This window comes from Rhinopithecus bieti, unplaced genomic scaffold (genome assembly GCF_001698545.2).
Source record: "Rhinopithecus bieti isolate Rb0 unplaced genomic scaffold, ASM169854v2 scaffold_6380, whole genome shotgun sequence".
Classification (NCBI taxonomy): Eukaryota; Metazoa; Chordata; class Mammalia; order Primates; family Cercopithecidae; genus Rhinopithecus; species Rhinopithecus bieti.
The window spans coordinates 7,034,011-7,050,290 of NW_016806642.1; the positions used below are offsets into that span (position 1 = coordinate 7,034,011).

The window sequence follows — 16,280 nt, forward strand, 5'->3', positions numbered from 1 at the left end:
TAACTAGGATAGTCTCGATCTCCTGACCTCGTGATCCACCTGCCTCAGCCTCCCAAAGTGCAGGGATTACAGATGTGAGCCACCGCACCCAGCCTACTGTGATTTTTTAGTTGAGAAGGTACTCCTTGTTGAAATGGGGTATTATAGTGTTATCCCAATAGCATTTATATATTTAGAATCATTTCTAGGAAAAACTCTTTAGTACTAAGAATGTCCCTTAACAAGTCATGAAATCATTCACCACTTACCAATTCAGTATACTAGTTTAAAATGAAATTTTAACCAAGTTTTTATGTGTGCCCAAAGCATCATCTTAACTTTTCCAGTTCTGGATTCCATTAAATCATGTCTACTTTAAAGGACAATTAGATGTAACAAATTTCATTATAAACCTCTTTTAAGTATGACAGCTTGGATGGACTAAGCACAATTTCTCCTCTGAAAAACTCTTCTCCTGCACTGTCAGAAAGTATTCCGTAATAAAGGTACTGATTATGCATGCTTATTCTCTCATATATATACATATATATATATACACACACTTAGTTCTCTTTAAGAAAATTCAGCTGTATTTATAAAAATATACAAGTAAAAAATTCAAATATTCATATACATAGTTAAGCAGTTTAAATTTTATTGACCTCCCAGTTTTAAAAAAAGTTAAATTTAAGGTCACACCTCTAAGTTTGATATACTATATACAGATCGTGCAGAATATGAGTTAAAGAGATACAAATTAGTCCATGCCCAAAAAGATTATACTAGAGTACAGAATCATCTTCATAAATACATATAAAATTCTTGTGAAGATAGAAGGGCAACTGTCCAGGTTTTCTGAGACACTTTTCTAAGTGAATCAAGGCACAAAATGTACACTATTGTTAATACACACATTCTAGACTTTGTGCCTCTGACATAGCCCAAGGATTTCGCTTCATGACTCTTATAAAACTAAACGTACTGAATGAGATTCTGCTTCTTGGGTGAAAAACCACAGGAACTATAAACATCATGTAGATAATTACTCCAAAATATGGAGAATACAAATACGAGCACTTTATTTTAAAAAGCAAACACAAAAGATTGGTGTAAATCCAAGTGTTTAAATGCTTCCGTTTTGGATAATTTAAGAACCGATACAAGTTTGTTCCCAGAAGCTAATGCATCACTAGTCTCTACTGAGGAAAATGAATTCTAAAAATTAACATGGTTTTCAGTAATTCAAATTTCACTATTTATATAAAAACGTAGAGAGACCAATAATATCCAGTAGCTTCAAAAGATAAGCTAAAGACTCTTTGATATAATCAACTTTACCAATGTTTGTGTGGGTGTGTTTAATATATACACAAGGAAAATACACTCACCCTATAATTTCTTATAAAATAGCAAGTAAGGAGTAGAAGTAGGAGATGTAGAAGGGGAAAGAGAATTCAGGAAGTCCTTCTCTTCAGTAACTTTGACTTCAGAATCATCAAAAAGCAACCACTTCCCCTCATACTCCTTTAAGCTTTGCACTACATATGAAATTTTGTTCTCAAATCCACTAATATTAACGCCTGTTTGGTCACTGGATTCCTTGTTTCTATCAGATTCATGGGTCCCATTAGTATCGTTAGTCTCAGAATTTCTATTTTCGGCAAACGCTGTACTAGCAACCTTATCGGGATTAGAGGCTTTGTTGTATAGCTCATAATCTGCTTTGCTCTTTTGTCCTCCAAGAAGTCCAATAGCTTCTACATTTTTTTTGTTCAAAACTTTACTTGGCTGTGTATTTCCACCAACTCTAATCGACACTTCTTCATCATCATAATTCTCAACCACACCCCTTGCTTCCTCCTCATTCAATGGTTCTGGCTTACCTATTTCACACATTTGGTCAACCACGAAATTTCCTTTATCTAGTTCTAAACTGTTAAGGTCAGTGACTTTAACAGAAGCAGTGTAATGCCCACTACTAATTGTAATGCCACTATGCATCACAACCGCAAACAATCCATAGCTGTCGTTAGTTGGCTTTGTGCTCCATTCTTCTAGTGATAATTTAAGAGGTGTCAATAAAGGAGTGTTGATCTTGGAAAGTCCACCACCGTAACAATCAAACCTTTGGGAGGAAAAAAAGAAAAGGTTTCCTGCAGTTCCATTTTAAATTCAAAATGTTATAACCCAATCTGAAACCAAGTAAAAATCTGAATGAACCCTTAATATTCAGTCTTCATATATCAGAAAAGCAGAATCAAAACAAGACCCCAACTTTGAATAATATTTGTAATATATGCAGAAACAAAAAAATACTTAATAACTTCTAATATTCAGGCATTTCTGTGGAGGAAATAATTGTATTTTTTCCTTTATTTTCCTAATTTTGTGCAGTAAGAAAATAAATGGTATTTTAAATAGCCTGAACCTGAACCAAAAATGTTACATTTTAGGTTTTTTTTTCAGACAGGGTCTGTCACCCAGGCTGAGTGCAGTGGTACAATCATGGCTCATCACAGCCTTCTGGACTCAAGTGATCCTCCCATCTCAGGCTCCTCCTCCTCAGCCTCCTGAGTAGCTGGGACTACAAGTGCCCGCCACCACACCAAACTAGTTTGTGTATTTTTTGTAGAGATAGGGTTTTGTCATGTTGCCCAGGCTGGTCTTGAACTCCTGGGTGCGAGCCATCTGCCTCGGCCTCCCAAAGTGCTGGAATTAAGTGTGAGCCACCCATGCCCAGCCCATTTTAGTCATTTTAGTGTGAAGTTTTCTCTACCAAAATTGGGAAAGTAAATAAAATATTATTTTTTACTATTAGCAAATGGAAGGTCCACTGAATAAGGGGCCTTATCTTATCTTCTGACATAACCAAGTGTGAGAGAGCTACTGTGAAGCCCTCGTGGTAATTTCAAACAAGCAACTCATGTAACAAAGGAGTCACACATACAATGACATTATACATATCAGATAAAAAAAACAACAGACTATCCAAAACAATTAGCATTTTTTTCAAACTGTGGAAAGACTAGTTTGATTTCCTGGTTTACCTTAAAACTAGGAAGAATTTAGCCTTTCCCGCCCTTTCAAAAAAATCTTGATGTATATAAAATTTGTTCCCTGCTTTAGTCAGCTCTACTGAATTCTGCTACTAACATCTAAGAGGGAATGAATGTGAAAAGATGAATAAAGAAACAGGCCGGGCATGGTTGCTCACGACTGTAATCCTAGCACTTTGTGAGGCCAAGGCAGGTGGATTGCTTGAGTCCAGAAGTTCAAGATCAGACTGGACAACATGGTGAAACCCCGTCTCACTAAAAATACAAAAAAATCAGCCGGGCATGGTGGCATGCACCTATAGTCCCAGCTACTCAGGAGGCTGACGTGGGAGAATCACCTGAGCCTGGCAGGTGAAGACTGCAGTGAGCTAACATAGTGACACTACACTCCAGCCTGGACAACTGGAATGAGACCCTGTCTCCAAAAAAAAAAGAGACATCATACTTAATAGAATGTGTATTAATATCAAAAGCATTTGTTTCATTTTTACAGGGAAACTGTTAATAAGAGAACAAAACTTTACTAAAGCAGTCTTTACGATCTACTTCGAGTACTTTCTATTCCTACTATTACAGCATTTTGAACAAGACTTATCTTCTACAGCAGCTCATTTTCTTCATATAGCTCTTATTTACAATACTTACTCCAAACCGCTAGCAGCAAAGCACTTCAAATGAATAGTTATAACTTCAGGCATTTTGTCAAACAAGAGACTTCGTTCAGCTTCAGTATAATGATGGCAGTTTTCACAGAAATATTTATCTTCTCCTACGATCCTTTCTACTGAAGCAAATTGTGAAATTGCCCATCTCAGAGTCTTCATTTCTGTTTTTGGCTCTGGAGAAACTGAAAAAGAGAATCCTTTCACTCACAAATACTTCTCTCAGACATTCAAAATAAACCACAAAGTTTCATGTTCAAAATTAGCATTTAATTTCAATTGACCAACCCATTCCTAAATAACTAGAGATTTTTTTTACTTCTGAAACTACTTTCATAAGTGCATCCTCAACAGTATACGTATCTTTTAAATATCTATATTTGATCAGCCCAAAAATATGACAGACAGCAAAAACAAAATAAGCCTGGTCTGTGTCCCTCAGTATAAGACAAAATAGTTTACGTTTAATTGCCAACTTTCAGTATGTGACAGGTAAACCTGTCTATGATTATTTCCTATGGTATTTCCATATTTTGTGCTATGCACTAGACACAACAGTGGCTCAATTATTGTGTTAAAAATAACCTCAGTAGCTCTCAAAGACTCAGGTTCCCAAAAGTACACTTATTAAATCATTTCAGTTTTCCATTCTAACACACTCTATATCAAAATCAAGATGTCATGATTTCCCAAATGCTGACCATGTATAAGTGAAGCCAGATAAGCAGAAAGATCACATTAGATGCTAAAAGCTAGCTTTTTTCCCCTCCCTAATTAGTCTATTAGACTTTGTGCTGTTAAAGAATTATAAATATTCCATCATGGTCCACACAAGACTCCAATTTTGCTTACTTTCAGAACTCTCCTCTACTTTGGAAAGCTCATCTTCTTGTACTGGCACACTGATGTCTTGAAAATCTTCTCTTCTTTCTGTTAAACTTTCACATTCCAAGCAACGCGTCCTTAATACCAGCTGACCTTGAAATAATTTCTCCACTAGCTCAAAACCAATTTGTTCCTCACCTAAAATGAAAATAGGAAAATGTACATCTATACAGATTAGCTTCTCATTATAGTCCAAATAACCAATTTTCCATTTAAATAAAGTATATCATGAATAACAGTTCCATTTTCATAGATCAGCTTATTAGCATTATTAGCTTATTAGAGGTACCGTATTAATGAAATTTAAAGTCCCTGTAAAGATAAAAACTTTGACTATGAATTACTACTGTCTCTAAAATAAGTCAGTTGTAGGCCAGACACGGTGACTCACGCCTGTAATCCCAGGACTTTGGGAGGCTGAGGCGGGCAGATCACCTGAGGTTGGGAGTTCAGGACCAGCCTGACCAACATGGAGAAACCCTGTCTCTACTAAAAATACAAAATTAGCCAGGTGTGGAGGCGCATGCCTGTAATCCCAGCTACTCGGGAGGCTGAGGCAGGAAAATCACTTGAACCCGGGAGGTGGAGATTGCAGTGAGCCAAGATCACGCCATTGCACTCCAGCCTGGGCAACGAGAGCAAAACTCTGGCTCCAAAAAAACAAAAACAACAACAACAACAACAAAAGTCAGTTGTATTGTAACTCCCTTCCTAAAGACACCCTCTCCATAGAATAAACCCAGAATAAGAATGACATTTTCAGTAAAACTATTCACCGTATCAGTATTACACATTTTCCCTGATATATGTAGATCTGGACAAAACTAGGTAAAAATCTAGTTCAAGTATGGTGTAACTTACAGTTATGCACCACCTACCAACGTTTCAATTATTTAACAATGGACCACATATTCCCATGATTTTTACTGTACCTATGTTTACATATCTATGCTTAGATACACAAATACCATTGTGCTACAGTTGCCTACAGCATTCAGTAGTTACATGCTGTACAGGTTTGTTGCCTAGGAGCAATAGGCAAAGCTTGCCTGCAGCCCATAACAAATTCATAAACTTTCTTAAAACATTATGAGACTTTTTTCTGATTTTTTTTCTTTTTAGCTCATCAGCTATCATTAGTGTATTTTGTGTGTGGCCCAAGACACTTCTTCCATTGTGGCCCAAGGAAGCCAAAAGATTAGATACCCCTGGTCTATACCATATAGGCTAGTTATATAGTACACTCTAGCATCTAGTTATGTAAGTACACTGTGATATTCGCACAATTATATTAACAGCACATTTCTCAGAACATATTCCTGTTGTTAAGCAATACATGACTGTACTTAGTCTCTACTTTAAAAATTTCACTAAGTGCAATGTCCTTCTTCAGTTTATGTCAAACATTGCATAAAGGGAAATGTATTCTTAAATGTACATTAAAACATACTGAACTTCCCTACTTTATATAGTTTTTTGAGACGGAGTCTTGCTCTGTCACCCCAGGCTGGAGTGCAGTGGCACAATCTTGGCTCCACCTCCTGGGTTCAGGCAATTCTCCTGCCTCAGCCCCCCGAGTAGCTGGGACTACAGGCGTGCGCTACCATAACTGGATACTTTTTGTATTTTTAGTAGAGATGGGGTTTCACCATGTTGACCAGGCTGGTCTTGAACTCCTGACCTCAGATGATCTGCCCGCCTTGGCCTCCCAAAGTGCTGGGATTACAGGTGCGAGTTAACATACCTAGCCAAACTTCCCTACTTTATAAGCTCTAAGTTAAAATTCCTTTAATGACATCACACACACACACATATGTAATACAATATACACACACACACTAACCTAAACATAGCACTTTAAACACCATAGTTCACATTCAGTGTTAAACTTCCTTCTCTTGAAACAATTTTAGTCAGAGATTATATGCTCCTACCTATCAAAGTCTAAGAATTATACTAACCTTTGTTTATGGGTTTAACTTCATTAACATTCACAGGTGTAACAGTATTTCCTGGAGATTCAAATCCACAACCATGAGTTGTGTTATCACTTTCATACTTCCCCAAGTCCTCTTCAGGATCATATTCATTTTCTTTAGATTGTCCTTTGGCTCCTTGGTTTGTTGTTATTTTTCCCAGACTACAGAATTTAGAAAGAATGCTGGGTTGCTTAGTTGTAGACTTTAACCAATTTATTTTAACTCTTGATTTCTTTTGTGAGGGTCTTGGACTCTCATTTTCAGAAATATACTTGGGAATTATTTTAGGAGGAATCTCTAACGTATCACTTGTAGCTTTTCTTTTTGATCTAGTTTGTCTCTGGTTCTCTTCCAATGACTGGTGTTCCTTGGATACTTTAACTTTTTTCTTCATGTTACCAAATTCAGTGTCACTTTTTCTTTTCCCATTTCCTTTTGGGAGTTTTTCTTTACAGTCTTCAGAATGCCTCATACTGTCCATCTCCATGCTGTTAATATCACTCATTTCCTCTTTCTGATGAGGTATTTCTTCTACCTTAGTAGGTAATTCTGCCACATTTTTTACTTCTTCTTTTTTTAGGAGTTGGCATGTTTCTTGAATGTTTCCCAAAATACACTGTAATACTTCCTGTGCATCATGCTGTAGATAGCCTTCATACATAGGGTTGAGTTCCCTATAAATAAAAATTTCCATTTCATCTATTCTAGTTTTGAAGATACAGTACATAAAATCTATATAGAAATTAATTCATGTAAGGAAAATCATAAATTATTTCATTTTTTAAATCTCAAGACATTTGGAATTTGGAATTTCTTACCTGTAACTAAATTTGGAATTTCTTACCTGTAACTAAAAGAGTAACTTGTACCCTACTTTCATTATAATACTTTGATCCTCTTCTAAATATAATAACTAATACTTACATAATGCTTACCATATACCAGGCTTTAGTCAAAATGTTTTTTATCTCCTATGTATACATTATCTTCACAATAACCCTATGAGGTACTATTATCACCACTATTTACAGATATATAGGCACTAAGGCACAGAGAAGTTAATTAACTTGCCTAAGATCACAGAACTACTTAGGATGAAAAGCCAGTATTCAAATCAGCACGCTCTTGGCCACCACACTACAATAGCTTTTTTTTTTTTTTTTTTTTGGGGACAAGAGTCTCGCTCTGTTGCCCAGGCTGGAGTACAGTGGCGCAATCTTGGCTCACTGCAACCTCTTCCTCCCAGGTTCAAGCGATTCTCCTGCCTCAGTCTCCTGAGTAGCTGGGACTACAGGTGCGAACCACCACGACCAGCTAATTTTTGTATTTTCAGTAGGGGCGGGGTTTCACCATGTTGGCCACACCAGTGTTGAACTCCTGACCTCAAATGACTCACCTACCTTGGCCTCCCAAAATACTGAGATTACAGGTGTGGGCTGTGACTGGCCTACAATACCTCATAATTAAGGTATAGGAATAAATTGCACCTAGTTCTATTTTTAAACTGAATGCTTAAGTGATTGTTTTAAAGACTTGCCCTATTAGTATAATTTTATTTGAATAAGGCTATTTTATATGTAAAGTTTCATTTTAAGAAAATACCAAAAGCAATCTAATCCAGTTAGCCAACAGTTCTCTAATCACATATAACAAAAATAGAATATTTGGAATTTATAGTTCTTACACATATTTTGAATATAGTCCTATAATTCCTAATTTGAAATCCTTAGGACCATGCATTTAGAAATTCAGACATTTTCAGATGCAATGATAATATGGCATATAAGTAAAATATTTATCACCGACATGATATGGGAGTAATTAAATACATTACTACTTCTATAGAAGAATGAATGAATATTCACATTAGAGATAAATATGAATGACTATAAAAAGCCTCATATAATACATTCAGATCTAACAAATTTATCACCAAACATATGAAAAAAATTTCCAGTATTCAGAGCCTCTGAGATACAAAGGACTGTGGACCTACAGTTTCTACTTTCCTTGCCCTTTATTCCTGTTTCTTCACATATCATTCTCCTCCAAGGATATAAACAAGTAGCTAAATTGAAACCCTAAAATTATATTATAAGCTATACCTGAGTGTGTTAAGCAGTCGCCTTGGCTGAGTGGCAAGTTCATCAGTATATTTCTCTGGATTTAAGAGAAAACTAGCTTGGAGCTGTTCAACCGAAATGATTAAGGACTGTAAACTGCATATCAATTCATAACTTGCCAAAGAATCTTCTTTGCAATTTCCCTGTCAAGAAAGAAACACATAAACCATTAATTTTATGAACAAATTAAGTACCTTCCCCCTTTGTCTTTGTCTCACTTAAGAATACTAGGTTTTCGAGGCCAGGCGCGGTGGCTCAAGCCTGTAATCCCAGCACTTTGGGAGGCCGAGATGGGCGGATCACGAGGTCAGGAGATCAAGACCATCCTGGCTAACACGGTGAAACCCCGTCTCTACTAAAAAATACAAAAAAACTAGCCGGGCGAGGTGGCGGGCGCCTGTAGTCCCACCTACTCGGGAGGCTGAGGCAGGAGAATGGCGTAAACCCGGGAGGCGGAGCTTACAGTGAGCCGAGATCCGGCCACTGCACTCCAGCCTGGGCGACAGAGCGAGACTCCGTCTCAAAAAAAAAAGAATACTAGGTTTTCTAAGTTGCATTATAGCACTAATTTTAAGGGATATACAAATAAGCCTTATTTTTTATTTTTTTGAGACAGGGTCTCTGTCACCCAGGCTGGAGTGCAGTGGCTTGATCGCGGCTCACTGGAGCCTCAACCTCCTGAGATCAAGCAATCCTCCACCTCAGCCTCCCAATTAGCTGGAACTACAGGCTCACACCACCACGCCCTACTAGTTTTCGTATCTTTAGTAGAGACAGGGTTTTGCCATGTTCCCCAGGCTGGTCTCAAACTCTTGCACTCAAGCGATCCACCACCCACCCTCGCCTCCCAAACTGCTGGGATTACAGGCGTGAGCCACCACGCCTGGTCTTTTTTGTAATTTTAAGAGGAATTTTTGAATTACTATTTATGTGACTTACAATGGTTTTTTAATTATGGAAGTCAAAGATTTCTTTAAATACTGTGTAGTTACTTAAATTTTAAGTCAATTTGAAAACACAATGGGTAAATAGGTTATACATGGGTGTGACATACTGTGATTATAGTACACAATAATGTATAGTATACAAGTAACAAAAGTTTGATACACAGATTACAGGAGCAAACACTCTGTAAAAGGGAATTATCTAGTTAGCTACCTTGAAAGAATGAAAAATAACTGCCTGACAATAGTTCGTTAACAGAGAAATAATCTTTGTCACCCACTCCCCCAGTCCTCTTCATTTCCAGGCAAGTAAATTTCCATTAATTTACTTTTGCTTTTTACGCTATTTTCTGTTACTTTTCTTACCTTGTCTTTTTGATTGGCTTCATCCTTTAGAGCTTCTTTCTTCCTTGAAATAATATTAAATAAGTGCTTTACTCCAGATTTAAAACCGGGACAAAATATAATACCTATAAAAGTGAGACTGTCTAAGTGTTCACTGAACAATATACGTAAAAATCATTAAAACAACATCATGCTTTCTATAGGGCCCTTTTAATGTGTAGTACCTAAAATTCTGAGATTAAGTTTTGTGTCAAAATTTGTTCTCCACCTCATCAGTAGTAGCCCAGTGTATTCCCTCATTGACACAAAACACTGAGTCTGGGCAGATACTGCTAAGACTTTAAGGTTACAAGAACACACAACACAAAGCCAACATTATTTCCAAGGGATAAGATACGTATTACTGTAGCACCAGCCATCAGAGAAAGAAATTAAAGGTTTGACCTTCCACTTAAGGTCTACTCAATTTTGCTATCCCACCTTTATTTAGTCTATCACTTTCTCTTATCCCAAAGCAAGTTTAATAACATGCAACGTATTATTTTAACCTGTTCTGGTTCATTTACAATCAAAGGCAAAGACAGTATGGACATTAAAGTCCTCCAATAACTCAGAAACATTAAATGTTACATCATTCTTTGCCTACTAAAGCTTTGTTATATAGCAAAACTGTCAATTTACCTGAAGTATACTATTAAGATAGCAAGTATTGCCGAGATTATTCAGTCCCACAAATGGTAACAAGTTTTCTCTCTTCTCACAGTTTATAGGTGAAGACTGTGCTGCAGGAACAACTTGATCACTATTAAATATAGAAGGGGGAAAGATAATCAAGTAGTTATCTTAAAGAAACAAGGTGAAAATATTACTTCCGTAGATTTCGTCTTTTCTCAAAAGCTGTATGATCTGAAAAGTATGTGAATCTTGTTCAGATGACATTTTAAGAAACACAGGCTCAAAACTGCTATATGCCCAGAATAAAAGTTTTAAAACATTATTACACATACCAAGCCACAGAACAATTCCCTTAAAAGGATGTTAATCCTATTTTACAGAGCAGAAAATTGAGGAACTGAGAGACTGTGATTTGTTTTACCTACTTTGACATTTTAATCAAGTAGTTTAACGGAACAGAAACCTGGGAATAAATTAACCATGGCAATATTTGGGAGAGGCTGAACTAAGTAAGATTATATTAATAAGAATTCAAGGAAAAGAAAGTCTATGAAGAGAATTATATGGCCGGGCACGGTGGCTCACAGTCTGTAATCCCAGGGAACTTTGGGCCGCTCTCGAGGCCGGCACGGCCACGGACATCGAGTCAGGAGATCGAGACCATCCTGGCCTAATACACAGTGCAAACCCGCCGCCCCTCCTCTCACTACCAAAAATGACAAAAAACTACGCCGGGCGAGGCGGGTGGCCACACGCTGTAGTTCCCACCTACGTCAGGAGGCTGAGGCAGGAGAATCCGCCGCCTGGAACCCCGCGCCGGGAGGCGCGAGTTGCAGGTGAGCTGAGATCCGGCCCACTGCCAGCGTCCAGGCCTGGGTGGACAGAGCAAGCACTCTTGTCCTCAAAACCCCCACCCGCCCCAAACAAAAACAACAGACATCCTCTATTCATGACTTCTTGCTGCCAAAAAAAAACAAAAACACACCACAAAAATTCGCCCCTATCCTGCTAGCTCCTCCTCACTCTAAAAATTAAAATGTTCAGAAAGTCAGAGTGTGGTGGCACTGAGATGTAATCCCAGCTACTTTAGAGGACTGCTTGAGCCCAGGAGTTCAAGACCAGCCTGGGCAACACAAGGAGACCCTGTCTCAAAAAATAAACACTTTATTATTCTTTTACTTCTTTAACAACAAAAAAAAACCCCACTAGGTCCTCCCAATATTTTATTTTATGATTGCTAGCTATTATTACTCCAGCACCTCAAAGTATTTAGAAGTATGAATGCTAATAAACAAAAGGTTCACTCTCACACAATCTCCTCAACTGGTTATTGATAGCTATTGGAAATTAACACATGGGACCAAATCCACCTTAGTCACCCAGCAGAGTACTATATGTTAAACAGGGAAGCAGTACAGACTCCAGCTAGAGCTGCTGGTGGTGGAATAAAGTATCACTTTGTTCTGATTTATTTTCTGTAGCTAAAGAATTTATTTGCATCAAAAGCATTACTTATTTTTAAGTTTATTTCTATAATTTGCAATCGTATGCCTCCAACAGGTATGACTAGTTACATGACTACAGAGTTTAAAATGTCTGATAACTGTCAAGTCTTCTGAACCAAACAAATATATATATAAATACATAACCTTTTACCCCTACACAAATGTTTTGCACGACAAATAATCAAATTTAAACTCAGAAAGACAATTTTAGTCTATGAATATTTCTCCAAGTTAGTCTAAATGGCTGAGCACAGTGTTCATGAGTTAAACATTACGGATGTGATCTCCATGGGGAGCCACCAGTTTTGCTGTTCCTACTATAAACGGCTAGACTTGACTTATTAAGAAGTACAATGAAGTGTACTTTTTTATGCCTCTATAGACTATCAAGTCAGAGTGGAGGTGTCAACCAAGTTCACTGCTGCTTCACTGTAGAATTTTTAAAGTACAGAAATGTAAGATACATACATTTCAGATGCTCTATATTCAGAAGCTTTTCTTCATTTTCTTGAGAATCTGTGAAATCCAAAGCTCTCTTAGTTTCCTTTTCTGAAAAAACTTTAAGGAAAGTCTGTTTTTCTTTGATGGGCTACCTCTTGAAAGTCCGTTACTTTCACTAGGTATGACACCAGGCATTTTTTTCTCAAATCCCAAGGAGTTGTCAATAATTAATTTATAGAGGAAAGTTGTAATCAATTATATCTGTCAATCACAGAGAAAAAGTTTCATTAGTTTTCGGTTATCTGTTTTAGGCAACAAAATCATCAATTCTGAAAACAAATTTACCAAGGGAATGGTACAAATTAGAAATTAATATTTGAAAACCTAATGCCTGCCAATAGGCACTCAATATTTATCGCTTAAATGAAAAAGCTTACCACACTATTCTTAAAGAACAAAAAATAGAAGCTACTGAATTTTTAAAATCAGTCTGCTATGGATTAAGGGTCGCATTACAAAATATCCTATTTAGCAGACCTACAGTAAAGTAGTGTAAGTAATAAAAACTTAATATTTCATTATAATAATTCATTCAGAAAATACTGACTGAGCACTACCACCTCTAATTCTCAAGTACATGGAAAGGATGAATGGAAAATCAAAGTAGTGCTGGACGATAATGAGTCCTCTCTTCCAATGCCTTTTCTAGTTATTAACATGAATACATGAAAATAAAGTACCTAAAAAGTTTACTAAAGTATAATTTGCATTCAAGGCATAGAGATGGTGTTAAGTTATACCTAAAACCGTAAGGTTTTATTATCTTTCAATAATAAAACACATGCAAAGTTGAGACAGTGATACAAAACACTGTTGGATGCACTTTGTGTAAATCCAATTCTTAATGCGCCAGAAATCACAATACTCGTTTTTTCCAAACTTTTAAAAAACTTTGGATTTCAAAATAGTGCTTTGAGTAGGAAAAAAGATGATTTGGTTTGTTTGCCATTTGCAACTTTCCCACCCTGTTTTAAAGTAAAACTTTCACAGGAAAAAATATGGCAACATTTGTAGGAGTTATTAATATTTTCTACATCAGTCCTATTTTTCAGGACATGTGAGGAAAAATTATCTAACTAGAGTATTACCATAATAAAATTACTTAAAGCCCAAAACTTCAGCAACGAGTTTCAAATTTAAAATGCAGAGTAATNGGTTTGTTTGCCATTTGCAACTTTCCCACCCTGTTTTAAAGTAAAACTTTCACAGGAAAAAATATGGCAACATTTGTAGGAGTTATTAATATTTTCTACATCAGTCCTATTTTCAGGACATGTGAGGAAAATTATCTAACTAGAGTATTACCATAATAAAATTACTTAAAGCCCAAAACTTCAGCAACGAGTTTCAAATTTAAAATGCAGAGTAATAAAATGAGCTACACAAAACTCACTCAAATTCCATCCTTAACAAGCATTTCACGTGGCTGACACTGATCTAGGAATTCACACTGAACTCAGCACTGAAACCATTTTTGAGACCCAAGTCAGGAAGAACTGGAAAAGCTGATCAGTCTCCCCATTCTGTCTCCGACTTCACTTACTCTCCTATCCACCTAATGCTTCACCTAATGCTTCTGAGGAAGCGCTGTCTTCTGAATGATAAACTAACCTACGCTGAGTTCTTAGGGATCGCCAAGCATTAATGATTCTGATAAAATGTTTTTCTCGAGAGCCAATTCTAATGGATGACAGAAACTGGATCTCAAACCGACAGAGTAACCAGACTTCACAGGAGGGAGGAATGATTAGGCAGGTGAAATAGCGGATCGTCAGCTTAATCAACAAACCAAACCTCCTAGCCCCTCAAAGCAATGTTCACACCGAGAATGTAACATTTTGCCAGGTGCAGTATCTTCCGTGCTATTATTTCTTGCTCCTGGCTTTCCTTATAACTGGGGAGGCTGTTACATCCAAAACATTTCTCCTGTAACTAAATCAACTTTCGCAGAAAGCACGACGAATCAACCATTATCTGTTGACAGCGTGAATACTCAGTCCCAACAGTTTTAAGTTCTTTTTGAGATGACACGACTCGATTCTGATTTTTCAAGAAAAATATACAAGGACATCTTCGCCAAGGTTTAAGACACGCGGCGTTCTAAACACTTCTGGAAAAAGTGTAAGTGAAAGAAAATGCGCGGTAAAATTTCGCAATTACCGACCGACACAGGGCAACCTGCGTGGAAACGTTTCTTTCTCCCCAGCCTTCACCGCTCTCGGGAACGGAAAGGAAGCTGGAAGAACGAGCAGCGACCAGGCTGCCGGGCCGGGGGAGGCTGGCGGCGGCGTTCCCGGCCCACACCCCCGCGCCGAGCGCCCTTGCAGCGGAGTTGGCCTATTTACGCCCAGCCCGCACCTGCCTTCTCGCGTCCCGGCGGCGGCAAGACAGGCGCCCCGCCCGACGCACACAAGGCTCTCGCTGGCAGCTCGACCAGGGTGCGAGGCCAACACGGTCCCGGGGGTCTCCTCGGCAGCTCCTCTCCCGCGCCGGCCGAACTTGCCCCCGCGCCGGGGCGCCGGCCCCTCCTCCCAGGCCCTCCTTACCTGGTCATGGCCCAAAGCGAGGTCCGCGGCAGTGACGCCGGCAAGTCCAACCCGAATGAGTGTGGGTGCGACAGGTGAGTCCCTGTCCCGAGTCCGCCGGGTCCCCCCGGCCCCAAGAAAATCTGGTCGGATCACCCTCCCCGCGGGGGAGTGACCATCCGCTCCCAAGAGCGGGAACCCCGACCGCCGCTCGGTCCCGCCTTGCACCGGCACCAACTACATCCCCGGAGCGGCGCCTATCCGCGCCCGCCCCGGGATAGCCAGGAGCGCAACAAGCAGCAGCCCCGCTCGCCGAGCGCCTGAACCGCTAGGGTCTTTCGCACTCCGCCACCGAGGGGAACTTGGCGCGTTTTCCTCAGTCTCAGGACCCCCGTGTTTTAGCCTCCGCCCGCGCCAGCGCTGCGATTGAACGTGGCGTCCTTTGAAATTGCCGGTTCCAGTCTCCACGCTGCAGAGACGCGAAAGGCAGGAGCCGTCTCTCGTGACGGTCACTCGCCCCTGGCACGCACGGGCTCCAGAGCCAGCTGGGACTGTAGCTCCCCAAGAGCCTAACGGGTTCCACAGTTTCAAACAGCGCAGGCACAGAACCGGGCAGCTCGTGCGGGTCCTCGCTAAGGGCGCGCGCGAGGTGCTAGCGGCCTGGCTGGCGGGCTCGAGCCTCACACCCTTTTTTTAACCATTCGTGCGCGCGAGTTGAGGGAAACGCGTACGGGTCGGGAGACGGGACAGAGAGCAGACGGGACGGGCCACCGCCTCGAGAAGGAGCCCAAATTCACCAATCCATGATAAACAATCCCCAAAACCGCGCCTCCCACCGCCCGGGGGAAACCAATCAGAAGTACCTAGACCAAAGCCAATTAGAAGGGCGGGAGCAGCAAGTCCATCTAATAGCAAAAAAGAAGAAAGGTGGGCTCCAGCCAATCATTGTTCGACATACGGAGTGTTCCTCAGGCACGGCGCCCCTCCTTCCGCTCTCATTGGCGCTCGAGTGCGCGCTTTCGCTGCCGACTGTTGAAATCTTGTTTGGCGTTTTGTTAATCCTCGACGGTGGGACGCCGCGGAGGGTGCGGCTTCCGGAGC

The 16,280-nt window shown here is 39.6% G+C and overlaps 1 protein-coding gene across 1 annotated transcript; it reads right to left on the bottom strand.

Moving 5' to 3' along the window:
• Positions 1-610: 610 nt before the first annotated feature.
• On the bottom strand, positions 611-16,032 carry USP1 (ubiquitin specific peptidase 1). Its single transcript, XM_017877219.1, is given in 11 exon segments — positions 611-2,104; positions 3,681-3,882; positions 4,550-4,720; positions 6,544-7,235; positions 8,667-8,827; positions 9,995-10,112; positions 10,644-10,775; positions 12,622-12,646; positions 12,649-12,702; positions 12,705-12,855; positions 15,201-16,032. Coding segments are annotated over 10 exon segments (2,376 nt in total). The 5' UTR covers positions 12,790-12,855; positions 15,201-16,032; the 3' UTR covers positions 611-1,368.
• Positions 16,033-16,280: the final 248 nt, after the last annotated feature.